General features: G+C 40.8%; 2 protein-coding genes across 8 annotated transcripts; one reads left to right on the top strand and one right to left on the bottom strand.

The window, feature by feature from the left end:
- Positions 1-7: 7 nt before the first annotated feature.
- LOC134652419 (zinc finger CCCH domain-containing protein 18) lies at positions 8-27,193 on the bottom strand. Of its 7 annotated transcripts, none has more exons than XM_063507602.1 (16): positions 27,054-27,193; positions 25,482-26,324; positions 25,097-25,257; positions 24,281-24,406; positions 23,759-23,888; positions 23,223-23,376; positions 22,258-22,405; positions 20,038-20,219; positions 19,137-19,311; positions 14,548-14,804; positions 13,697-13,777; positions 3,160-3,307; positions 2,333-2,420; positions 2,053-2,170; positions 757-839; positions 8-591 (listed from the first exon to the last, which is right to left on the bottom strand). In XM_063507602.1, the coding sequence occupies exons 2-16, from the start codon at positions 26,320-26,322 to the stop codon at positions 452-454; spliced, it is 2,832 nt and encodes a 943-aa protein (XP_063363672.1). In that variant the 5' UTR covers positions 26,323-26,324; positions 27,054-27,193; the 3' UTR covers positions 8-451. The 7 variants fall into 7 exon arrangements, with proteins under 7 accessions (XP_063363672.1, XP_063363677.1, XP_063363676.1 ...); XM_063507607.1 differs by having other exon boundaries at positions 13,697-13,762; XM_063507606.1 differs by having other exon boundaries at positions 23,223-23,373.
- LOC134652418 (uncharacterized) lies at positions 4,832-10,212 on the top strand. Its single transcript, XM_063507601.1, has one exon. It carries the CDS (start codon positions 4,850-4,852, stop codon positions 10,028-10,030), a length of 5,181 nt encoding a protein of 1,726 aa, XP_063363671.1. The 5' UTR covers positions 4,832-4,849; the 3' UTR covers positions 10,031-10,212.
- Positions 27,194-27,689: the final 496 nt, after the last annotated feature.

Here is a 27,689-nt window from a genome sequence, read left to right as displayed (position 1 = left end):
CTTGCAATATAAAATAATGAATTTATTCTTCAGCTCGTAATGTCCTTACGTAATCAGCATTAAACCTACTAAACTAGGTTCCTCTAAATTTTCACATTGTGACGAACAAACAACACCAAAATACAATTTCCACTTTTCAATATCGATAATGTTTTACATAGTCAGATTTGAGACCTTATACCGCATCGTATACATATTAAAATAATCTGTTTACTGCAACACTATAAGACCTATTGATATATCATTTTGGTTAAGTCAATGAACATCACAAATTCTTAAATGCTTAATAATTATACTAACACGACATAACTCGTTCGCTTGTTTTGATTTCAACGACAATTGAGTTTGGTTGGAGACTTGACAGTTTGAGTTTAGAACGTGGGTCGTGTTTTGTACTGCTGGCCGTGCCTGCTAGCTGACCGGGCGGAAATCATCGTGTCACATTTCTGTCTTAAATCTTTGATCTCTTTCTGGCTATGGCGTCCTCGACTGCCTTTAATTGCTTGAGGAGCTCTTCTCTCCTAGAGACTGGTTTCTTTGCTGGTCCTGAGTTGGGCGGTGAGCCAGCTGGCCGCTTTTTACCACCGGATTCTAAAAGAAAAACTGATTGAGATCCATGTAATTGTTGCAAATCGCGTGGTTTGTATTATTAACTTATACTAATGCAAAGAAGTACATGTATATAAATCGAATTTTAATTTGCCATAGGCAAGTCATATATTTCGGACGGTTCTATTCATAAGTATTAATTCTCACCTTTATCGCTATTGGATTCCTTTTTACTTGCTACTGTTGTTGAGACTGCAGCTGCTAAACCGGCACTGGATTTAGCATTTAACCTGAAAAAATATTGAAGACACAATTACGCATGTGCAAAAATTCGTAAATAAATAATTGTTACTTGATTCTAAATCTTATCTAAAGGACATAAAGCCTGCGCAAACCAATGTATATTCTTCCCTATTTCAATTATATTAAGGTATACATTTGAATGCTCCTAGACCAACCTCGGGAGCATCACGGAGGATCACGGATTTTACAAGCTAAACTTAGTTTCATCTGTCCCGTTGTCTGTCTGTCGGTCTGTAATCAAATCTTGCAAGTTAAATTTGATCCACTTCCCGGTTTCCGATTGAGCTGAAATTTTGCATACACATGTAAGTCAGGTGACAATGCAATATTATGGTACCATCGAGCTGATCTGATGATGGAGACAGGAGGTGGCCATAGGAACTCTGTGATGAAACAACGCAACCTAATTGTGTTAGGGGTTTTTAGAATTGTCTCGATGAGTATTAGTTGTGTCGTAAGAAAAGTACAGTCAGCGATAAAAGCTTGTACCAAAAATGAAATTTTTGCGAAAAACTTTTTTACTCCGCCACATCGAGGAGCACGAAGAGACCTCCTCGATGATCTATGAGTCGCGCCTGGGACGCTCGCCACTCTATAGTTTTAAGCCGATAGTGACAAGTGTAATAGGCTACATGACTATTTTTTTTTTATGGTATCAATTGATTGATTGATTGATTATTTATTCATAAAACATAATGTTTTACATGTCAGATAAGGTACATAAACAATTTATACACTACCTCACAATCGATCGGGTTTGTTTTTAGGATCAAATGTCTATATGGGACCCATTGCATTAAAGTAACACAAAAGTCAGAAATTGTAGTCAAAGTCCGACAGTCGCACTTCACTCGCGAAACGCCCTATACAAAACGGCCAGAGGCCGTGACGTCATCGCCCACGTTGTAGTATGGACAAAACAAGAAAATTGCGTTTTTGTCGGTGAAATATTGCGTTTAAGTATATAGTTGCTATACAATTTTTTTTTGGTGAAATGTAAGGAATCGAATGGTACCCTTACTTTTATCGTTTTTGGAAGTTAAAAAAAACTTAAATATCCACATTACTGTGATAAATTGCTCGTTTGCTATCTATTTTACTAGATTTTGTTATAAAATTCAACATGTGTCAACATCCCTATTCGCTCTCCGACTCACTTGAGGCGATTTTGGGCCTTATTGAAATGTTATGTCGTATTACCTGGGCCTCGCGGCCGCGTTGAGTAGTCGCGCCTGACGCGCCCGCCGCGCCCCGGAGCTTCCCGACGAAGATGACGAGTGAGACTCGCTCTCCGATTCACTGGAGGATGATGACGACTCTGAAAGATTACAATCATTTAAATTCAAGTAAACATTGTATTGGTACAGTCGATGTTAAAGAAACGTTTACACTTTTGCACCTTACTCCGTTGTAATAAGGCGCAGAATGTATAATAGGTACGCTGTATTTAGACAAATAAAATGTTTCGATTGCGACATACCTGAACCGGATGAAGACGATCTGGAGTATCGTTTTCGGTCTCTGTTTCGACTAGACGCTTTGCTGCGACCATATGGATCAATTTCATCCTGAAATCGAGTGGAAACGAAGGTAGATAAACAAACTAAGTCTTAATAATTAACAAAAAAAAACTATTTTTTATATTACGCGGTCAAATGTCAACATACCTACAAATACAAATTATAAAAAAGAAGAAAGAAGGGGGTTTAAAAAAAAAATTATATTTTCACAAAGAGATCTGCCTAGTTTTTCCTAGTGAAAACTGCTAAGGAACGCTCCCGCTATCTTTGTCACGAATAGTAAGAATGAATGTGATATTATAGAGCAGCGGTTCTCAATCTTTTTTTGACGGAACCCTTTTGGAAAGCGAAAACTTGATGGAACCCTACAATAAAACAATAGTTTTTAGAAGTGTATTTTTTTATTAATAAGCATAATAATTATGCTTATTTTATTCTAAATTCTTGCGGAACCCCTGCAGAGGTGTCGCGGAACCCTAGGGTTCCGCGGAACACACTTTGAGAATGGCTGCTTTAGACCCATAACGCACAATAAAATACACACATTCAGCACAACGCGAAACTTTGGATAAAGCTGAGTCAGCCGTTAGCTTAGCTGACGGCTGACCCGCGCAGGGCCGGATCTGGTAGAGCGAGTGGAGCGGTTGCTCTAGGCGCCAAATGGTAGGGGGGCGCCAAAATGGCAAATACTGTGAAAACAAATACCTAGAAAAAACGGACGGGTAACTACGGAACACACTTTGAGAATGGCTGTTATAGAGGGAGGGGTAAACACCCGGCAGTATACCTTGTGTCGGGGCGGGGCGGGCGGGTTGGCGGCGAGCTGGCGCGCGGCGGCGGGCGAGGGCGCGCGGCGGCGGGGCGCGGGCGGGTTCATGGCCGTGGCGCGCGCGCTCGCCATGCGCCGCTCGCGCACGATCACCGACGGCGACAGCCTGCGCGCACGTGGGAGGTTAGCGGGACCCCGCACCCGAGCGTAGCGTACCATATGGCTGCGCAGCAACGCAACGTAGGCGCACCAATGATATTATATAACCATAGATAGGTTATACTCATACTTGAAGAGCACAAAAAATACTTCCATATTTATTTCTGTGTCTACGAAGAAATCTGTTATTTTTGATTAATTTTCTCATTCCATCCATCTTTGTCACACTCGTTGTTAAACATAAGGTCGTCTCTTTCTCTTTCGGTGTGCGGGAGCTCGTTAGCACGTGCACATTTCTCGCTTGTCCAGCCGCGTCTAAAGGCAACTTGTCCAATTTGTCACAAGTTAAGCGCTTCAATTTTGGAACGCATATAACCTATCTTGAGTTATAAATCATTGAGGCGCACCTGCGCAGCGACGCTATTTCTATAGCGCTGACTGGACGCTGACGCTCGAGAGACGCTAGGGTGGGGTGGCCCCTAGGGACGGGTACGTCCGCACTTATGTCCGGGCCGATCGAGCCACCGTATATCTCCATTTCTATAGATCTTGCCCCCGGCACGATACATATTTGAAAATGTCGAGTCGGAATTAAGTACAATCTTAATAACATGTCTTTGGCATCCCTTCAAAATTGTGGTATCTGTGCGAAAACAGTACGACGTCAAACACGAGTTGAATTATTGTTCATAATCAGAATATCCCCCCTTTTAAGTCGACGCCGGTCCTTAGAGCGAGGGACTAATAAAACCTCGGGTAGTTAGGTCGCGACCCGCCTTGCGAAACATTTCGTCAGGTGTCTCGATTGGCCTGAATATAAATAATAACAAAAACCGAAATATTCTTATGTAGGTATCTATGTAATCTGTTGGCAATCATTATTATTATCATTTTTGACATGTAAACCGGTTTTATCAAATAAATGGCTATGACTATAGTTTTGGCCATATTTGTCTGTTCACGCTTCGTCAATATTAGCCGACAAGATTATTAACCCTTTGACCGCCGTTGGCCTGTATATGACACCGTAAGATTGTGAACCCGTTAGTTTATAATCTAACGTAGGTTAGGTTAGACACTAATTCAACCGCTCGGTAAATGTGAAAAAAAACATCAATTGTATTTTTTTTAGTAATTGCTCTTTGATTTTTAAAATAATTGCATTTAAAGCAGATATATAAATCTGTTAACGCGCACACAAATACCTATCACAATACCTAGTGACAGCATTATACATGCATTTCTTATTTAGTCGCATTACAAAAATCATAGCAAGAGGACGTGTTTTAATTTCCCACTCAATAATGAACCTTACTGCATTCATCATATGGTCCAAACGATCCGGATAAGGAAAAAGTGCATCGAGTGCCCGCCGTCGGACACCTGGCCGCGAGAACAAAAGAATGTGATAAACAAGTTAATAGATACGATTTCAATGCAATTTAGTTTCAACTTAAACAATTTACTTCGAAACATTGTGTTTACTTCTGTGTTTACTTCTAATTTTACTTCTGTTTTTACGTAAAAGTGAAGATTGAAATTACGAAAAATGGCTACGGTGGATCAATTGATGACTGTTTTGCAAGATACGGCAAGTTTACTTCAGAAAACACAAGTGAATTTAAAGAAATGCTCTAAGGCACGATTAACAAGAGGTTATGTTGAGGCGAGATTAAGTTGCATACAAGAGTACTGGGCGACGTTCAAACGAACACATCAAGAACTTATAAAGGTTATGCCACGCGAACAACGGGCTGTTACGCAATATTTTATTAATGAAGAATACTTTATTTACGAAGATCTATACCTGAACATTGAAGGCGATCTTAAGGACTTATTGAACAGCAACACAAAACAAATCAACCCCAATATAAGTAACTCGGATAACCAAGTGGGAAAATTACCTCGAATTCAACTTCCAAGTTTTAGTGGTGGTTATGAACAATGGCCCACTTTTAAAGATTTGTTTTTGTCAATTGTGCATAACAATGCGTCGCTTAGTAATGTACAAAAATTGCATTATTTGAAGACCAGTGTATCCGGCGAGGCAGAGGCGATTTTAAAGCACGTTCAAATCACCGAAAGTAATTATACACAAGCGTGGGACATTCTACAAAAGCGTTATGGAAACAAAAAGTTAATAGTGAATTCTATATTGAAGCGGTTATTTCTGCAAAAGAAATTAAATACTCAGTCGGCCACTCAACTCAAATCATTATTGGATACTACAACTGAATGCTTAAATAGTTTACAAAATTTGAACATGGCCACCGATTCCTGGGATCCTTTAATTATTTTTCTGGTAGTGCAGAAATTGGACCCGGAGTCACACAAGGATTGGGAGGAGTATGCTCACAAGGACGATTCCGAGGAATTACCCAAGTGGACAGACTTCGTCAAATTTCTAGAAGCTAAATTCCGAACGCTAGAGCTCATCACCGCTTCTTCATCAACTCCGCGCGAAAGAAATGTAGTCAAAGAACGCACGTTCCACGCCACAGAATCACAAGCAGAGAAGAGTTGTGTCATGTGTAAAGGTAATCACACACTCGCTCATTGCAAAGAATTTACAAAAATGCAGCCTAATGAGAGATGTGAATATACAAAAAACAATAGGCTATGTTACAATTGTCTAGCACCAGGACATGCGGTTTTCAAGTGTCGATTGCCCATGTCATGCCGTATATGTCGCAAGCGCCATCATTCACTCGTCCATGTGACCAAGAGCCCGGAAACAGCAGAACAAGATACTAAGACCCAGCCGACGCTCCCCAAGGTCAACGAGACTGAAACAGAAATTCAAGCTACCATGGCAATTGCATCACACCACACAGCTAGACATAGTGATGGCTTGTTAGCAACTGCGATTGTAAACGTGAAGAGTGAGCAAGGTCACACCATTGCACTGAGAGCTCTTATCGACCCGTGCTCACAGGCATCTTTCATTAGTGAGAAAGCGACCCAATTACTTAAACTTAAAAGAGAGACAACAAGAGCAAGCATAACGGGATTGGGGCCTATAAAGGCGAACGCAAATCAAGTGGTTCAATTAGAGGTTTCGTCGCAATATCAAACGTCGTATTCTATACAGCTTCGAGCCTATGTGATTTCCAAGCAATTGACCACTCAAATGCCCATGAAAACCATGAATACAAGCAACTGGTCTCACATACAAAATCTACACCTGGCCGATCCAAGTTATAACACACCAGGTCCAGTAGATCTTCTTCTTGGAGTTAAAGTATATGCGCAGATCATTCAAGAAGATACACCAATAATCAAGGGTCCACCGGGTACACCATGTGCTCAGAAAACATACTTGGGATGGATCCTGTTTGGAGATAATGGAGAGACGGATACAAGTATACAAGAAAAATGTTTCATTACGATGCATCATCAAGTCGATGTTGATGATCTATTGAAGACTATATGGGAGGTAGAACCAGATACAAAGAGAACATTAACTGAAGAAGAACAAACATGTGAAAGAATTTACGAAAGTACCTACAAAAGAAATGAAGAAGGAAGATACATCGTCAAATTACCTTTAAAAACAGAAGTACCAAGAGCATGTGAAGGAAATACAAGAGAAATAGCACAGAACAGATTAATACAACTAGAGAGAAGATTTCTAAAAATGCCAAAGCTCAAAGAAGAATATGTAAAGGTGATTGATGATTATATTGAACAGAAGCACATGGAAAAGGTACCAACCGAAGAAATACATACAAAGAAGAGTGTATACTTAGCCCACCATGCAATTATTCGAGAAGAGAAGGAAACTACAAAGACGCGCGTCGTGTATGACGCGTCGTGTAAGGGCACCAATGGTTTCTCATTAAACGACGACCTCCTGGTTGGGCCAGTTTTACAAGAAGATTTGAGAAGTTTGATAATGAGATGGCGAATGCACGCTATATGTTTCGTCTCAGATATTCACAAGATGTATCGGATGGTGCTGACAACTAAAGAAGATTCCGACTATCAAAGAATTTTATGGAGAAGTAGCAGTGACAAGCAAATAGAGGATTACCGTCTCCTGACAGTAACTTTTGGAACAGCTTCAGCTCCATATCTGGCAGTTAAGACGTTGCAACAGCTGGCTATAGATGAAGGAGACGAGTTTCCTGCTGCATCAAAGATGATCAAAGAAGACTTCTACGTCGACGACCTGATGTCGGGATGTGACACCATCGAACAAGCCATAGAAGCCAACAATCAATTGCAAGAAGTTATGCGAAAAGGTGGATTTCAGCTTAAAAAATGGTCATCCAATAGTGTTGAGTTCATGCGCAGTTTGAAGCCCGAAGACAGATCAGCTAATGCGCATCTTGATTTAAACATGGACGGCACGATCAAGGCACTTGGTGTTCAGTGGAACATGGGAACAGACCAGTTCGAGTACAACCTTAACCTCCCAGAGGTAAACAATCACATCAGTAAACGAACAATTTTGTCTGATATCCAGAAACTGTTTGACCCTCTGGGCTGGATCTCGCCGTGCGTCCTGATGGCTAAAATACTGATACAGAAGTTGTGGCTGGCGAAGGTAAATTGGGACGAGGAAGTGAGTCAACCCTTAAAAGATGAATGGCTTCAATTAAGAGCAGACTTGAGACATGTCAATGAGATCCGTGTTGATAGATGGCTGGACACTTTGAGCACTGAAGGAACAAATATTCAGATACACGGATTCAGTGACGCCTCTATCTCTGCCTACGGTGCAGCCGTTTACATTAGAGTCGAAAAGGCGGATGGCACAGTCAAAACAAGGTTGATTGCTTCGAGAACAAGAGTATCTCCCGTGAAGACTGTTTCCTTACCCAGATTGGAATTGTGTGGAGCTGTTGTGTTGGCAAAATTGTTAGGACAAGTCAGCCATGCTATGAGAATACCGGCTTCACAAATATTTGCATGGACAGACTCTTCCATTGTCATTTCATGGATTTTCGGCGAACCACAGAGATGGAAAACGTTTGTGGCAAACAGAGTTGTTGAAATAACAAACAATGTTAGTCAAAACCAATGGCATCATGTCACTTCAGAGGATAACCCCGCCGACATTGCTTCCAGAGGAATGTACTTGTCAGAATTGAAGGCTTCTAAGCTATGGTGGGAAGGGCCAGAATGGCTAACTAGAAAAGAAATAGAATACAGAAGACCAAATGTCGTTTCCACCGACATAGAAAGGAAGAATGTGATACAGACAAATTTAAACGTGTATGGAAGCGAGATGGAAAGAAATTTGACAGACCAATTTAAAGAATTTGATAATTTACAAGAATTAATAAAAACAATCACATATTGCCGCAAATTTCTGAACATGAAGAAACTGAAAATAGACAATTTCAATCTAACAACTCATGACTTGGACCACACATTGCAAATATGTGTACAACTTGTACAAAAAGAAGAATTTGGCGAAGAAATAGATAGATTAACGACAAACAAACAAGTACACAAACGAAGCAATATAAAATCTTTAAATCCCTATTTGGAAGAAGGTCTACTAAGAGTAGGAGGAAGGCTCAGACTTGCAAACATAAATAATGAAGAAAAGCATCCCTTAATATTGGGCAACAGAAACAACTTAACTCCTCTTATAATAGCAGATGCACACTTGAAGACCTTGCATGGTGGAATAACACTCACGATGAGTTATTTACGTTCCAGATTTTGGATTATAAAGTCAAAAAATTTAGTAAGGGCTCACGTCAATAAATGCCTTGTATGCGTCAGACAAAACGCTGCTCCTAAACCACAGCTGATGGGAGACCTGCCAAGAGAACGAGTCACACCTGCCAGGCCGTTTTTACATAGTGGCGTCGACTTTGCAGGACCTTTCACTACCCTAATGTCTAAGGGTAGAGGAGCAAAGACCACGAAGACGTATGTGGCTATATTTATATGCCTATCAGTTAAATGCATACATCTAGAACTAGTCAGTGATCTGACTTCTGAAGCCTTTATAGCCGCCTTCAAGAGATTTGTAGCCAGGAGAGGAAGATGCAACCATTTGTGGAGCGACCAAGGAAGAAACTTTGTTGGCGCCAATAAGGAATTAATTAATGCATGGAAAGAGGCACAGCTAGAGTTTACTGGAGAAATTTCCGATTCCTTGGCTAAAGATGGTACGCAGTGGCATTTCATCCCCGCCTATAGTCCGAATTTTGGTGGTTTATGGGAGGCTGGTGTAAAATCCCTGAAACATCACTTAAAAAGAATCATCACCTCTCACCTTACCTTCGAGGAATTTAACACGGTCCTTTGCGAAATTGAGGCATGCTTAAATTCAAGGCCGTTATGTCCAATTGATAACGACGATACAGACAGCATAGAACCTCTTACACCCGGGCACTTTCTGATCGGCGAAGCACCCATAAATGTCCCATCGCCCGACTTGAAGGATGTTAGAATGAGCTCACTGTCACGATGGCAGCACACACAGAAATTGGTCAGAGATCTTTGGTGCAGATGGCAGCAAGAGTACCTGTCACGTTTGCAACAGCGACCAAAGTGGTTGAAAAGAGTAGAAGAGTTCAAAGAAGGACAGATTGTTCTCATTAAAACCGACAATCTTCCACCTGGAAAATGGGCTCTCGGCCGAATAGTCGCTAAACATCCAGGTCCAGACCATATTACGCGAGTGTATAGTGTTAAAAGTGGTGATAGTGTGACGAAAAGACCAGTTACAAAACTATGCTTGTTACCAATAGAGATTAATGATTAATGTACTAATTTATTTTGCATGCTTTCAATTTATGTATTAAAATGTATAATTGTTTTTAAAGGACTTAGTAGTCCTTTGGCCGGCGGTATGTTAACGCGCACACAAATACCTATCACAATACCTAGTGACAGCATTATACATGCATTTCTTATTTAGTCGCATTACAAAAATCATAGCAAGAGGACGTGTTTTAATTTCCCACTCAATAATGAACCTTACTGCATTCATCAAAATCCATTCTTTTATAATAAGGCTATCAAAAAAATTGCTCCATATTTCAACGTTTTTCATGTTCCTCGTCGCCGTTGCCTTGTATATGACACCGTAAGATTGTGAACCCGCTAGTTTACAATCTAACGTAGGTTAGGTTAGTTTATAATCTCCCTACCGTCAGTTTATAATTTAACTAGCGAGATTATAATCTGACGAGTGTTTACAATTTTACGGTGACATATACAAGACAGCTAGGGATGGGAATGTTAACTCGATATGAGAATATTCAATATAAATATCAAATCGCAAATCTGGTTTTATTTAAGCATTTGAACACCTGATAAATGCCAATTGGTGGTAACTAGTAACTAGAATACGTTAAACGAGAGAGAGACAGGCATAACTAATATAACTATAGCTGAAATTCAGGGAGCTTCTTCAGCTGTCGATATTAGAGTTAGGCAAGTAAATCTGTCCTTGTGGTATATTTGCAGAACAAATGATTCATTTTGAGATGATAGTGTAATGGGAAGTGATACCCTGCAGTGACCGCCTCGCACAATAATGGTACAGGCGGACGCTCGGACTAGTCAGTGTCGCCTAACTATGAGAATGTTATATATTTGAAATTGACGAAAAATTGACATGGTAGGGAGGATGTAATACGGGAACTGAGAAGCTCATCTAAGGAACATGTCGAATGTGACACATGCATTCCCGATCCCCACCCTTTTCTAATATTATTGTTCTGTTCTTCACTCATTGACAATTCAACCCACGTGTAATTTTCCCCAATGCAGTACATTTATATTATCGACACACGATGCGCGGCTCTAACCTTACGCTTATAAAGTTTACGTACCGACAAGCGCTTACGCCGTTGACCTAGAGACTATTATTACTTAATCCGCGCGGAAACAGTCCTTGTCGGTCTGCACTGCGGGCAGTCCATGCGCGCCGTTGTCTTGTATACAAGCCTTCTCGTACAGCCTAGTGCGGTGATATTACGTCATGAATCGATATTGTTTAGTGGTTGTTTTTAATGATAAAGACCTTTATTTTTAACATTGTCGTGTGTAAAAAATATGAAAATTTTTGGCATTTTCGAAATAAATTAATGTTGGTTAAGAACAAAGCCAAATTGAGAAGATTTTTACCATGTAAATATCGATATCACTATTTGCAATCCCTAAACTTTTTATTAGTTGTTTACTTAAAATTTACTCTGGCGTGTGAGTGAGCGTCTTTGCAGACTAGGTCCGGCGGCCAAAAGGTTAACACTGTTTGCAAATAAGTAAGAACGAAGCAAAGAGATTGTAACTAAATAATTTAACTATATGTTATTCATTATAAACTGAAATAGATATCATACACTAAATAAAAAGTCCACCGGTGGCCGTGGCGGGAAATATTTCATAATATCATTTGATTTATTCCCTAGTTGTATATGTTATTTTAATAACTACATACTTCAATATTTTGTACGATGCGTAAACACACACGAACACAAGTGTAAAAACATTGTTATTTTATAGATATCGTTGAAAAAAATATATAAGTAGGTACTAAAAATGTCACTGGGTGTGATGAAACTACAATCAATATTATGCAGCTAAAAATAAACAATAAATGACTGTAGCTGTACTTGTGTTTTAAGCATGCTGTTATTTTTGTTAGGTTAGTTAGTAGTCAAGTGTTTGTGATAGTAATAGTTTGTAGGTACCAATTTTAAGTGTCTACATTTTGTTTATTTTTAGCTGCAAACAGTAGAGCCAGGAATTATAAGTTACAACGGCAATATTTGTCAAAGTAAAAAATTTACTGATCTGATTAGTCAGATCAGTAAATTTTTTACTTTGACAAATATTGCCGTTGTAACTTAGAGAATCTAGAGAATCGGACCGCTATCAAAATAATATTAATCTATATCCACCAAAAACAAACACTCGAAAATATTCTATCAATTTTGCCATGTCCCAAAAATAGGAAATGAATTTGGGACAATGTACGCATAAAATATTCTAACATGCCCCGAAACCTTATTATACCGGGAACACCAAAATGCGGACTCCCAAAATATAAGACTTTGGATCTGGTAACGCAAGCAATTTGTCTTGCCAGTCTGACTCCCTATTACTTAATACAGTCCAAAACTACCCATACCATACAGATTATGGGTCCTGTGACTCCTGACATTTGTTTGTGATGCTCCATACGCCGTTGTATCTTATAGTGTGTAACAGTGGTTTACTAATGAATGGGCCAAAAACGTTTCCCAAAGTATCACATCCCAAACTATACATTCCCAAATTATCATTTCCCAAAAAAATGTTTGGCAAAACAACATATCGCAATTTTTCGGTTAGCAATAGTCTTTTTTGGCAAGTTATTGTTTAGCAAATAATTACTTGGTCAAGTTTCATTTTACCAAGTATTATTTAGTCAAATGTATCATTAAGCATAACTTACATGTCCCAAAATATTACATGGCATACAATTTACATACCAATAGAGGGCCTGCAGTATTTTTATTATTGCTTTCATTTGAAATACTTTATTCGGACCTTGGTTTTTTTATCATTTTGGTTATGTAAGTTATGTTTTACGCAAACGGATGTGATTTGTTGAACCATAAACATTGAAATAGTACCTACCTATCTGCAATAATATTTTAGAATTATATAAGGACCTAAATAAAAATTAAGTAATTAAGATTCGGTAATCAATGGGATTGGCCGGTCAAAGTATTTAGCAGATGGCGCCAGCATAGATTGCTCTGTCAATCCCTAGAATTGTGTTAAATTCTTGTTTTTTTATATAGAATTTTATGCCCTAGATGCCAGCCCTTTAAGCCAAATCTCATAGAACTCAACTAGAGAAAGGGGCAAGCTATGATGGTGCCATCTATACAAACCATTGACAGTTGCCAAACCCATTCAGTGTAGTGTAACTGGTTAAAGCGGTATCCAGACGGGATGATCAAATCGACCGATTTGATCAGAAATGAAATTGACTAGTCTGGATAGGTCTTAAGCTTTTCTGTATCATAGTTAGGAAGACTGAATTAAGTAAGGTATGTCAAGCGTTTTAAGCATTTCTTTACACATGTTTTTAAACGCTTTACACACCTTACTTAATTCAGTCGTCCTAACTGGTATGTTAACTAAAAAAATTGCGAAGTGACAATTCGGTCAAACATCTTTTTGGAATATAATATTAGCCAATAAAAAACGTTTGCTAAATAAGTTTTTGTTCTAATAACATTTGACAAAGTAAAATCATGCCAAATAATAATTTGACCAAATAAATTATATGCGAAGTGTAACTTTGCTAAAGGTTCCTTTGGGAAATGAAACTATTGCGATAAGTTTGTTGGGAAGTGAAATTTGACGAAAGGTATTTGGCCCAAACGGAAATACACCGTGTAACAGTACCGTAACTCTGTATACTAACCGTTGTCTCGAGGACGAAGAGGCTCTTCTCTTGCGTCGCGCGCCCGGCGACCGCGAGCTGCGGGAACTGGAATTTGAAGAGCTGCGGAGTCAACGGGACGGGACAGGGACACTCACACACACATCCACGACAAAGCGCGGTCCGATGGTGCATGCAAACGTTACATGTTAATGGTGGTGGATTTTAAAAAATATTGAAAATCAGACAGGCGAGTCAGACCAAAACACCGTCAGAGAGTTATGAAAATGAAACCCATTAGCCAGGGGAAGAGGATAAAGCGGAGAGAAGTTTCAAATTAATATTATGACAAAAGTATCGATAATATATTCGAATTTGGATCTTTGAAAAATAATTGGACAAATGCGCGTGGTTTTTGAAAATAAACACGAACTAGTGACAAATTTAGTGCTCGGCGGAAGGGGGCCGACCGAAAATGTACCATTTCAAAATTAACATACACATTTGACTGCTACACTACCTTGGTACATCAAACTAACAGGTGATCGCAGGTTTCCATTAATAAAAATTTGATTAAGCTATTCTAGGTAATACACAAATTCTTCCATACATAAATTGGTTTAATAAGTGGTTCTACCACAACTGTTTAGTGAAGGAAATTTCTTTTTCTTCTCATACAGTTTTATGAAAAATATAACTTTGTAAGATCTGATATCGTCACAAACGTCCAACCAATGCAACATTTGGGCCCGCAGAACAAACCGATTCTATTAAACCGCCGGCGATCACCGTTAGAGCACCGTCAATACTATAAAAAATAGGTACCTCGTTACGCAGTCACACTCATCCGCTCGCTAACCCATCATCTGCAGAATCAGTCGACCAGTACATACCTGGAGGAGGAGTAGGAATCGTCGGAGGATGGCGGGCGGCGGCGGCGCGCGGCGGGCTCGGCGCGCATCCACGGGTCGGCCCAGTCGTCGCCGCGCCCGTCCCGCGGGTCCCGCATGTCCCGCGCGTCCCGCATGTCCCGCCCGTCCCGCGCGTCCCGGGGCCGGCCCTCGCGCCCGTCCCGCCGCCCTTCGCGCGCCTCCCGGCGCTCCACTTCGGCGCGCTGGACGATCACCTCGCGCGACGATCGGACGCGGCGCTGCGGTAACATTTATTGGTCAAATTTTTGATGACAACAAATACAAGATTTTTTAACCTTTTCGACGCCGTGTCAAACACAAAAGCTGTCACTCAGACGCCACGTCACCGAAGTGTCAAAACTGAAATTAAACTTTATGCATATGCAATTATGCACCTAGGTCTATGTTGCTCTGTGGTCTATGACCGATTAATACGTCTTTGGCGTTGGACCTGCGGTGCGTATATATCGGTCATTGGCATCCAAAAGGTTAAATGGGACACTGAGAGGGCAGCGTGAAAATGGCCATTAATTTTGTTAAAGTTTACTTTCAGTGACAAAATCGAAAATGATCACACATTTTTTTTTGTCAACAATCCATTACATTTCTGTCCAGAATCAAAAGCTTCTTAGATACGAACCTAAATAGAAATATTATAGTATTTTATGCAACCGTTGTTTAAGAGGGGTCAAAAAAATAAAACCAAAACAAAATAACTTAATATAAATTCTTTTTTTAAAAAAGGGAACCGCCTTCAAAAAACCAACCCACTGAAAAGCATAAAATAATTGTTATATGGCACCCCTATACATGTCCAGTCCCTATATCCCGTCGTAAAGCAAATTTCTGCCAAAAAGTAATTAATACCTAATAATAAGAAAATTAATAATCATCCGGGTAATTACTTCGTTTTTGAAGTCGGTGCCAAACCAAAATTTTAGAGAACCGATATTTTAGACAACGAAGAACGCTGCACGTACTTGCATTATAAATACATACTTAGTTTACTCATTAATTTAGTTCTTGTAGGTACTACATACTCGTATTTTTTTTCTGATTGGTAGCAAAGAATGTTTTTGTTGGTTTGGCACCGCCTTCAAAAACGAAGTAATTACCCGGATGATTATTAATTTTCTTATTATTAGGTATTAATTACTTTTTGGCAGAAATTTGCTTTACGACGGGATATAGGGACTGGACATGTATAGGGGTGCCATATAACAATTATTTTATGCTTTTCAGTGGGTTGGTTTTTTGAAGGCGGTTCCCTTTTTTAAAAAAAGAATTTATATTAAGTTATTTTGTTTTGGTTTTATTTTTATTTTTTTTTTAAGTTTTTTATTATTTTTTATTTATTTTATTTTATTTTTTACTTTTTAGTGATAGGTCAATCATTTATTTTAGGTTTTGGGCTAAAATACTAGTTTGTTAGGCTTAGTTTTAGTGTAATTTAGTATTAAGTTATTTTGTTTTAGTTTTCTTTTTGTTTATTTTTAATTTATTTATTCTTTTTTATTTATTTAATTTTATTTTTAATTTTTAGTGATAGGTACTTCATTTATTTTAGGTTTTGGGCTAAAATACTTGTTTGTTAGGATCTCCATTTAGTTTTGGGCTAGTAAGTAACTACCTACCTACTAATGTTGCTGAACTGATGGCCTAACTCGATGATAATCGCGACCAAACATAAGATGACGTTTCGATGCTAAACGATTTGTATTAATATTGCTCCCACTCCCACTGCCACTCCCACTTCCAGTCCCAGTCCCACTCCCATTCCCAGTCCGAGTCCAACTCCGACTCCCACTGCCACTATTTTATCTAAATCGGATTCAGCAACTTAAATTTGATGGTAGGTATACCGATAGCATCGCCACCTACCGGATCCAATTGGTTTTTCTAACCATCCATGTACTGTACACAAAAACTTTCTCCAGAATGTAACAAACACTTTTCCGAAAATGGCATCAAAATCGGTTCAGTCAAACACGAGATAATCACGAAGAAACATATATACAAACATCGGAGAACTTCCTTTTTTAAAGGCAGAAAATAGTTGATTGACCCACCTAGTGGAACTCTGCAACATTGGCACATGACGATAAGTCGGCTAACCAAAACAAAGTGTGCCTATGTTGCACCAAATCTGAGTTCCACTAGGTACAGCCAGGGTTCACCATCAGTTCTATCTAGGGTACTGCTCTCCCAAGTGCTCATCAAGATGTGACGGATGACCAAAATAGCGTGGGCCTATGTTGCACCAAACCTGAGTTCCACTAGGTACATCCAGGGTTCAGCATCAGCTCTATCTTGGGTACTGCTCTCCCAAGTGCTCATCAAGGCGTGTCGGATGACCAAAACAGCGTGGGACTATATTGCACCAAACCTGAGTTCCACTAGGTACAGCCAGGGTTCAGCATCAGCTCTATTTTGGGTACTGCTCTTCCAAGTGCTTATCAAGACGCGTCGGATGACCAAAACAGCGTGGGCCTATGTTGCACCAAACCTGAGTTCCACTAGGTACATCCAGGGTTTAGCATCAGCTCTATCTTGGGTACTGCTCTCCCAAGTGCTCATCAAGACGCGTCGGATGACCAAAACACCGTGGGCCTATGTTGCACTAAACCTGAGTTCCACTAGGTACATCCTGAGTTCCACTAGATACATCCAGAGTTCAGCATCAGCTCCATCTTGGGTACTACTCTCCCAAGTGCTCATCAAGATGTGACAGATGACCAAAATAGCGTGGGCCTATGTTGCACCAAACCTGAGTTCCACTAGGTACAGCCAGGGTTCAGCATCAACTCTATCTTGGGTACTGCTCTTCCAAGTGCTCATCAAGACGCGTCAGATGACTAAAACAGCGTGGGCCTATGTTGCACCAAACCTGAGTTCCACTAGGTACATCCAGGGTTCAGCATCAGCTCTATCTTGGGTACTGCTCTCCCAAGTGCTCATCAATGCGTGTCGGATGACCAAAACAGCGTGGGCCTATATTGCACCAAACCTGAGTTCCACTAGGTACAACCAGGGTTCAGCATCAGCTCTATCTTGGGTACTGCTCTTCCAAGTGCTCATCAAGACGCGTCGGATGACCAAAACAGCGTGGGCCTATGTTGCACCAAACCTGAGTTCCACTAGGTACATCCAGGGTTCAGCATCAGCTCTATCTTGGGTACTGCTCTTCCAAGTGCTCATCAAGACGCGTCGGATGGCCAAAACAGCGTGGGCCTATGTTGCACCAAACCTGAGTTCCACTAGGTACTTCCAGGGTTCAGCATCAGCTCTATCTTGGGTACTGCTCTCCCAATTGCTCATCAAGGCGTGTCGGATGACCCAAACAGCGTGGGCCTATGTTGCACCAAACCTGAGTTCCACTAGGTACAGCCAGGGTTCAGCATCAGCTCAGATCTATGTATACTAAAACCTTCTCCAGAATGTAACAAACACTTTTCTGAAAACCGCATCAAAATCGGTTCAGCCAAACGCGAGATAATCGCGAACAAATATACATACATACATACATACATACGTACATACATACATACATACATACATACATACATACATACGGGTCAAACTGAGAACCTCCTTTTTTTTTTGAAGGCGGTTAAAAAAGGCGAGTGGCGTGAGTAACAATTTGAGGCGAAGCCGAAAATTGTTAATAAAGACGCCACGAGTATTTTTTGACTCAGTTAAACAACGTTGCATACAATACTTTTTCTACTACCAAGCAGTTACTTTGAAAAAAAAATATAAATTTAACAAATATTTTTCATTCAACAAAAATAATACTACAAGTGGAATCATATAGGACATATATGTAGGTAAACAAACCAAAAGTATACAGCTAAGATACGCGACCCGGCCCCCGCGCCCCGCGCCCCACGGCCGGTTGGTCAGCGACACCTTCTTGTAACTCATGAGGCCCTGGTACTTGCTCTTAGTTAAATTACAATTTTGGACAGTTTTTTTTTCTCGATTTTGGCCACAGTAGCCTATGGAGACTAACAAGCAACGCTAAGCGGTGTTCATAGTCTATCTCTATGGATCTTGCTATATTACACATGTGTGTCACATGCGCGTTTCTGACTTCTGAAGCAATTTTATTGTTTCTACTTTCTACTAGTTAGTACTCATCTGTCAGAGATGACAATTAAAATTAGGTTGGCAACAATGTATTTCATACAATATTTTTTAAGTGGTGATTACACGAAGTATCGTAAAAGTACCAAAAACATACTGCGTGTATGCACAAATACTTTATTGGGGAATAGACTAAAGACTTGTCTTGACAACTATAACATAGGGGTTTAAAGGTGTGTGTACGACCTTTTAAATGACAAATAAAAGTACGGGAGTATAGGTGAACCAGGATCTATTGAGGGTGCGCCATGTTGCGGAATTTCACTGGAACAAATTTTTTCATACTACACTGAATTGTCACCCTATACATGAGAATAACAGCGCCCTCTTGACAATTATCATATATTACTGGTCAGGCTATAGAAAAATATATAAAAATATATAAAAATATTTTTGATACTAAAAACAGTTAGTTACTACTCTACCTTATGGAAGGCCGGTTCCTCAGGCATGACGGAGCGCTCGTCATAGTGCCCCCGCTCGTAGCCCCGCTCCCGCTCATAAACTCGCTCCCGCTCGAAGAAACGCTCCCGCTCGTCCAGTACCGGCCGCGGGAAGCGACCGCGGTACATTGGCCCGTACGGACCGTGAACGTCATGTCTGTTAAAATGAATATTGAAATTTTAAATAAAAATTCAGAATTAGCATGTTGCTATATCTCTATACCTAACGTTATTAAACCAATTGACACGCGTTTGATATTGGTATCGCTCCAGAACAAACAATAAACACATAACAACAAGTCATGTATACCTTAATGTAACTCAGCGGTTGGCAACCTGCGGCCCGTGAACCTGTCACTTGTGGCCCGCGAGCCTCCCTGGCTATTTTGTATGTAATATTGACAAACTACAATGTCTGATAAAGTTATAAATATTAACAAAGTACGGCCCGCGTCAACTACTATGTGGCCCTTGGCTGCTAAAAGGTTGCCGACCGCTGCTGTAACTAAACATGGAATGGGGTTGAACTTTGTCAATGGAAAGTGTTTACAGCGTTGGCTTTGTCCGATATCTCAGTCTTCAGGGCTTGCTATCACAGAAAAATAGAATAGCTATATAGGCGAGTTTTAAACGCAAACGGACTGTTCTAAAAGAAGTTGAAATTGGTAACCTTGGGAACAAGAGGCTTAGAACTAAACATACCCTGGCCGGAAAACATCAGGGTCTCGCATGGGCTCGTGTCGGGGTGGCGAGGCACCAACGGCCGCGGCCGCATACGCCAGCTCCGCGTCCGGGTCGTGGACTACACCGCCTACGGAGAGATGTAGTTTCTTCTCCTCGAAATTGGTAACCTTGGGAACAAGAGGCTTAGAACTAAACATACCCTGGCCGGAAAACATCAGGGTCGCGCATAGGCTCGTGTCGGGGTGGCGAGGCACCGACGGCCGCGGCCGCATACGCCAGCTCCGCGTCCGGGTCGTGGACTACACCGCCTACGGAGAGATGTAGTTTCTTCTCCTCAAAGTCCATATCTTGCTCCTTGCGCTTGTTTGCTATCCTTAGCATCTGGAATGGGTTGGTTTCCGTTAGTCGCCTCGATGGAGACCTCACCTATGATTATAAAATATGCCGACTTTTTTAACCTTTTGAACGCCAATGACCGATATATACGCACCGTAGGTTCAACGCCAAAGACCGATTAATCGGTCAGAGACCACAGAGCAACGTCGACCTACGTGCACATCACAGACATACAATTCGCGCTCGCGCTTGACAGACAGCTTAAGTGTGCGAAAGGGAAGCCATCACGTATATGAACATCCCATTAGTGCGAAAAAGTCAAGACTACCAATGAGAAAACGTAACCACTTTTAAGTTTGACGACGGCCGCGGACGGCCAAGAGCGTATCACGGTAATTTTCAAATTGAAAAATATACACGGATTAGGACGAAAAGTATTAAATAAAGTAATTCAGTGAAGATGGTGTCTTGTAGTGTGCCGGATTTCAGTGTTACAGTGCCAAATAATACAAGCAAATACTCATTTCAGAGGATTTATGATATTCCGAGCGAAATTTTCATAACGATATTTTGTCAAATTAACAGCGTAAAAAGTGTAAGAAGCCGGTTTATAAAGTTCATTATAAGTTTGTCTTCCTTCGTGTGCTAATATTTTATCATATTAGTCTATAATTTAAAATATTTTGTGTAAAAACATAACCTGTTACTTTACGCTAGGGCTTGACAAAATGTTCATATGACAGTATCGATAACTTGTCGGTATATTAATAGCTATGTAATTATTTCTTCACAAGACATCATTAAAGCTTTTATAACCGATTTCAAATAATAACGATTGTTATACCTTTTTGAAGGTGCTCATGTTTAGCGGTAAATTTAAACTTCACTTTCCAACACAGTAAGAGTTACATTAAGATAAGTCTGCAATGATTTTGATAACACACGCAGTGCAAGTGTTATTTATACGTCATAATGTCGTAGAGTTTTAACGTTTAAAATAACACATTTGAAAAAGTAGTCGATAAAGCAATCAAACATCGACAGATTATTAATATGTTGTAACATGACATCACTATTTTTGATCTCACATAGACAATTTACGCACACACTTGCATTTCATTTTTGGTCGCACTTTTGAAGATTGACAGTTGATATTAATTCTATGGTGCACATACATAAAGTTCAACTTCAGTTTTGACACTTCAATGACGTGGCGTTTGAGTGACAGCTTTTGTGTTTGACACGGCGTGGAAAAGGTTAATAAATAGCCAAATTAATGACAATTTTTTTTTCTTTGTATTAAGTTTTACGTGTGATTTTCTGTGTAGTTAATTCACTAGTTCGTAGTTTTGAAGTCAGATTCCCACTGTGAATAAGCGCCACGGATTGCCGCGGCATTATGCTGAGTGGGGATCCTATTTTAGCGTACTTTTTCTCTGCGGCCAACTGCGGCTGACCAAACCAAATTGTCAGTAAATAAGAACAAACAAAACTATACTCATCCTTTTCTTTTGGGCTAGTACTAGTGTAAGACAAAGATAGTATGATTCTATCTATGTTTGAAAAGAGACAGTCCTTTGCCAAACTATACTGGATCAACCAAATCTTGTCAGTAGTAAAAGGCGGCAAATTTGAAAAATCGCGGGTTAGCAACACTGTGTTCGAATAATTCCAAAATCGCGTGTCATCTGTGTGTTATCTGTGGAATGTGGATCGTGAATGACAGCCATCATCTTATTGTTTACATTCTGAATCGTTTCTATTTCAAGATAAATCTCTGCTGTCACCATTAAATACCAAGATTATGCATGACCGCAAGCAAAGCTAAGGTGCCTACAATGTACAATCATGCTCGTTGACGGTAAACATTACTAAAATTTGAGGTTATGATAATTCACTCGAACTGACGTATGAAGGGCGGAAAAATAAACACGTTTTGGTTCGATGTACATTGCTGCTTTTCTTAGCACAATTCTGCTCTTTGAGTGTTACATGGTGTTACCCTACTTTAATTTGCAGTACATTGCTACTGACAAGATTTGCTTGACGCACTATATATTATCATCAATTTGCGTGTGTATACCTCCTTGGCAGTTCTCAGGCCTCGTTCCCAGGCGGACTCGGGCGGGGCGACGTCGCGCGGCGGCGCCGTGTAGCCCGCCGCGGGGACTCCGCGCACCACGTCGAACATGTTATAGTTGCCCTTGTCCGTCACGCCCGGGTGTAGGAACCTATAACAAATCATACTTTATCAATTATCTTATTCGGCGCCATGTACTTCAGTCACATCCACTGCTAGATATATGCCTCTTTAATGGATTTCTTTCTTAATGTTTTCGGACCGTCTGGTACACGGGCCGCGGCTCGCTCTCTTCAGGCCGACTTTCGGCCTCGCCCGACACTTCGCCCTTTTGTATGAGCCGCTCACCTGCAGCTGACGCCCCACCTGCAAGCGCCGCGCGAAAAAAACCGGCACACGGGCCGAGGCTCGCTCTCCTCTGGCCGACGTTCGGCCTCGTCTGACACTTCGCCCTTTTGTACGAGCCTCTCACCCGCAGCTAACACCCCACGTGCAAGCGCCGCGCGAGAAGAACCGGCACACGGGCCGCGGCTCGCTCTCCTCTGGCCAACTTTCGGCCTCGCCCGACACTTCACCATTTTGTACGAGCCTCTCACCTGCAGCTGACGCCCCATGTGCAAGCGCCACGCGAGAAGAACCGGCACACGGGCCGCGGATCGCTCTCCTCTGGCCGACGTTCGGCCTCGTTTGACACTTCGCCCTTTTGTACGAGCCTCTCACCTGCAGCTGACGCCCCATGTGCAAGCGCCACGCGAGAAGAACCGGCACACGGGCCGCGGCTCGCTCTCCTCTGGCCGACGTTCGGCCTCGTCTGACACTTCGCCCTTTTGTACGAGCCTCTCACCTGCAGCTGACGCCCCATGTGCAAGCGCCACGCGAGAAGAACCGGCACACGGGCCGCGGCTCGCTCTCATCTGGCCGACTTTCGGCCTCGCCCGACACTTCACCATTTTGTACGAGCCTCTCACCTGCAGCTGACGCCCCATGTGCAAGCGCCGCGCGAGAAGAACCGGCACACGGGCCGCGGCTCGCTCTCCTCTGGCCGACGTTCGGCCTCGTCTGACACTTCGCCCTCTTCAAGCGATGAGCCTCTGGATACTCGGCGCGGCTTCACTTCTTCTGCTAAAAGGTCATAGTAGGTATGTGAATAAATATATGTATTTAAAAAAAATTGCTAAACGTATCCTGAATTAGATAAAGAACCCAACTGTTCAGGTATGTATTCAATCGCTCGCGCGGCCACAATATCCCGACCGACGCAAATCTTCACAAACCAAGCTGCTTGGTTTGCTCCTAAAGCTTATGCTGTTTCATTTATATATAGGTTTAGGTAAGTATTTTTGCTGGTACAGTCAGCTGCAGAGATAACTAACCCCCCTGCATAGAAATTAGATTACAGGGAGGTCAACTCTCTCTGCACCTGACTGTACATATGTATTTAAATATTCTCGAGTATTTGCGTATGGAATAATTCAAGATATATTGTAGTAAAAATGCGCTATACCTTTGTCAACAATTTCTCCATCTCCATTAGCTTGTTCAGCATTTTTAGGCTCCACACATTCACCTTCCTCGGCTTCAAAGTCTAGTTGCTCCTCACCATCCTCTGTGTTACTGGTCTTTTCCAGGGGAACCTGGTTAAATACAGTTTTTTTAAAGAGGGGTTTCGTCATGCAGTAAAAATACAGTTTTAATAACTTTAGACATCTAACAAATTAATATCATTACATTTATTATGCACTCATTTACTTTGCATAGGCAGTCAATGTGATTAGATCTATACTTTTAGGGTTAAACAGGAGGATGTAAATTTCATTGAAAGTTAGTTGGTCTTTTCGTCTGTTTTGGTCCTTAGTTTGGACGGACTCAAAAATGAGTTACACATACACATAATAATAGGATTTCTGGTAACATAGAATGGCCAATGAAATTCCTAATAAACGAAATATTTAAACTGCTTTGTTGTCATATCAATTATAAGATAATTTTCACAATTCTTATCTAGATAAATCAATTAAACACTTACTTTGTCCAGTTTAGGTGTATCTACTTTTCCACTATCTGATTTAGGCGATTTAGGTGATGATTGCGAGCTGATCCCATTATTTCCATTAACCTCAGGCTTTTCTGGAGATGCTGGTGTAGATTTAGGCTAAAATTTTTGGAGATATTGACAAATTTGACTGAACAAGAAGGAAAAATAAGATGACTAGCCCATATTTAACGCATACCCTGCCAACGCACGTTATGCCTTACAATCGTAGCCGATTAAGAGCCCATCAATGTGCACACTAGCGCCATGACGAATCCAGGAACATAGAAACTAGTTTGATGTATTCAAAAGGTACTTTAATACAAGATACAGTACGTAGCGCCCCCTTTTTGTAAATATCTTTCGTTAAATTTAAATAATCAGGATTATTTAGCAGTGGCGCTAGTGTGCACGTTGATGGGCTCTTAAGGACCAGTTGCACCAACCACAATTAGCGGACTGATCAATTGACATTCAGCAGTGAACTATAAAACTTTCGATACATTTTGATAGGCGGTTTGACGCAATGGACCCTAAAGGTTCCGTCACACAGGCGCGATTTCCGCGCGGCGCTTGAGCGGGGCGTGAGCGTTTTATATGTAAAAGCGGCGCGCCCCCCGGAAAACGCGCCTGTGTGACGAAGCCTTAAGTGGTTTATCTGCTTTGTAGCAAACAGAGCCTACAAACAGAGAACACACCTAATAGGTTGCTGGCAGTGAAGGTGTCTGGGGTGCTGGCTTCAAGGCAATCTGTTCAGGTTTAAGACAACTTTTAATGTACCTAATTTATATATTTGTTTGTAATGATTACCTTTGATCCTTTAGCACTGTCGTCTGGTCCTATAGAGTCTAGATCTGACACATCTGAAAGGTCTTCATGGCTGATATTCAAATCTTTTGCATCAGGTTTATCGCTACTTTGTGATTTACTCCTAGATTTTTTATCTTCTTCCTGATCTGATTCCATTTCACCTAAAAATAAATAGTCAATTGTTAGACCCATTTCATATTCCTTGTGTATATCAAATTTGATCTAGTTTGTCATGTGCGTTTTTATCAATTAAATGTTAATATTGGGTGGTTAACTAACACAATTATCACTCATAATTTCATGTCATGTTTAAACAGCTGGCCAAATAGTAAAAGTAAGTGCATGCGACTAAATCGTGTGTCAGTTTTAAAATCACAACATTTACCTTCAGAAATCTCTTCAGTAGCAGGGTCCTTAACACTGGTTCTCTTATTATAAGAAGAGCTCCTACTTGATTGACTAGATTCCGATCTGCTTCTTTCTCGTGACCGAGGTACCATTTTCTGTTCAGCTTTAGTATGCCTCCTCCAGTTTTCCTTAGGACTCCATTCTCGTTTTTTTGGTGACATTACTACTGATGACCTAGACGAATTCCTATCTGGAGAGGGACTTGAAGGGCGGGAATTTCGGTTAGGATTTCTTGAAGGAGATGTTGCCTGCGATGCAGAGTCAGGCGAAGCAGGCCGAGACCTAGTGTCGGGTGATCCAGCACCTGACCGGACTGAACTGCTAGGACTTTGAGGAGTCTTTGGACCTTCACCACCTGAATGTCGCCCTGAGTATTGCTTGGGGTTGTCAGGAGAACCAGGCTCACTGGGTGACTTTGGAGCATCTGGGGATTTTGGACCAGCAGGTGAAGTTGGCATAGAATTTTCAGGTGAATTTATATCTGAATGAGCTCCGCTCAAGTTACTGGGGGAGCGTGCTTTACTAGGAGATTGGGACCGCAGTGAACGGGATTGTGAGTGGCTCTCTGGTGACGGAGACCTAGGGCCATCGGAACTTTGTGAGCGAGGTGATCTAGGTGGTGACTGTGGAGGTGATTGTGGAGGAGACTGTGGTGGTGACCGTGGCGGTGACCGAGGAGGAGAATGTGGAGGTGACTTTGCATCTTTTTTAGATGACACACTTGATGATGAGCTCCGGCGACTTCTGGAGCTGGAGCTGCTACTACTTGAAGATGACTGTGCATCTCCCTGACCATCACGGGAATCTTCAGAATCCATCCCTGAGAACAGAGTGTGACTTAATATGAAGATTGGTAATGTAGCTCAAGGTACCCAACCCAAAAGCATTCCTTGAGTTTATAGTTACTAGTTAAATTTGCATTTCAGACCAAAATGTAATACTTGAGAGTTAGTACACACTTCCTTATAATAATAATATACGCAAGCGATATGGAAACAAAACAGTTCATGTATGAAAAGAAAATATATTTTGCTTATAGACTGAAGATAAGAACAAGCTCAGCTTTGAATAATAGGTACTTCATTGTCGATAAATTTAATGTCCATTCTTGTCACAAAACTGTTGTTTGCACTTGTGTACAAACCAACCTAAGAAATAACATGAAATTACGAATGTTCAATATTGAATAACTGCTATGTACGTGATTTTTTGTTGGCTGATGTCACAACCGTTATAATGCTACGTTCTGATGTATATTGAAGACACATCCAGCCTTACCTTAAAGATGACGCCTCGACGCCAGATTCGGTGGCACTTTATAACACTTTTCATATTGATAGACTTTTAACTTTTTACTTTCACAACACAAACTCAACTTGGGTCTTTCACATATACTTGTGAACAACTTTAACTTTTTTAGACGATAAACTGATGAAAACTTAGTAAAATCAACACTACTTCAACATGGCTGTGATATAGGAGGAAATATATGAACATAATATAAATAATCACTTTTCAGTACTTCCGTAGGGTCAACTTACCCCCTTACCTTAACTGAGATGGGATAGACGGTAAATTTCTTGATGTAATTATAAATTTATAATTAAAAATCCTTTAAAATGCGCCGCAACAAGCTCTTTCAACGAAGTCAAATCAAAGACTAAACGTTATTATTTTTAATAATGTTGCCACACATTTCGCAAAGGAGATTAATCGATTTCTTGAAGTCAGCATTTAAAGTGTTAACACACTATCGCACCGCACCCCGACCTTGGAGCGTTGCAACCATAAGTGAGAGCGAGAAAGAGATATCTGTTTCTCGCTCTCACTTATGGTGCGACGCACCAAGGTCGCGGTGCGGTGCGATAGTGTGTTACTACTTTTAGTTTAGTAATAAGAAAATTTAATATACTTGGTCAACCAGATCTTGACAGTAGAAAAAGGTGGCAAATTTGAAAAATGTAGGCGCGAAGGGATATCGTCCCATAGAAAATGTGAATTTCGCGCCTTTTTTTACTGACAAGATTTGGTTGACCAGCTATATATACACAGGATTTTTAAATAAAGTAATACATTTCTTTAAATAACTTCGATGTGTATACGTATTTTTACTGACAAGCAAGTTGTTTAAAGACGCATAGAGTACTTAAGCTCGGGGTTTTTTTTATTGCTGGCAACACTTCAA

The sequence above is a fragment of the Cydia amplana genome, chromosome 11 (assembly GCF_948474715.1).
Source record: "Cydia amplana chromosome 11, ilCydAmpl1.1, whole genome shotgun sequence".
In the NCBI taxonomy this organism is placed as follows: Eukaryota; Metazoa; Arthropoda; class Insecta; order Lepidoptera; family Tortricidae; genus Cydia; species Cydia amplana.
Note: the sequence above shows the minus strand (reverse complement) of the source record. Positions and strands in the feature narration are given on the sequence as shown.

Excerpts from the sequence above, each read along its gene's own strand:
- LOC134652418 (XM_063507601.1), top strand. The coding sequence starts at position 4,850 with ATGGCTACGGTGGATCAATTGATGACTGTTTTGCAAGATACGGCAAGT.
- LOC134652419 (XM_063507602.1), bottom strand. The coding sequence starts at position 26,322 with ATGGATTCTGAAGATTCCCGTGATGGTCAGGGAGATGCACAGTCATCT. Across the intron at positions 840-2,052 it reads AACGCGGCCGCGAGGCCCAG|GTTAAATGCTAAATCCAGTG; the intron begins GTAATACGACAT and ends ATATTTTTTCAG. Across the intron at positions 592-756 it reads GGAATCCAATAGCGATAAAG|AATCCGGTGGTAAAAAGCGG; the intron begins GTGAGAATTAAT and ends TTTTTCTTTTAG.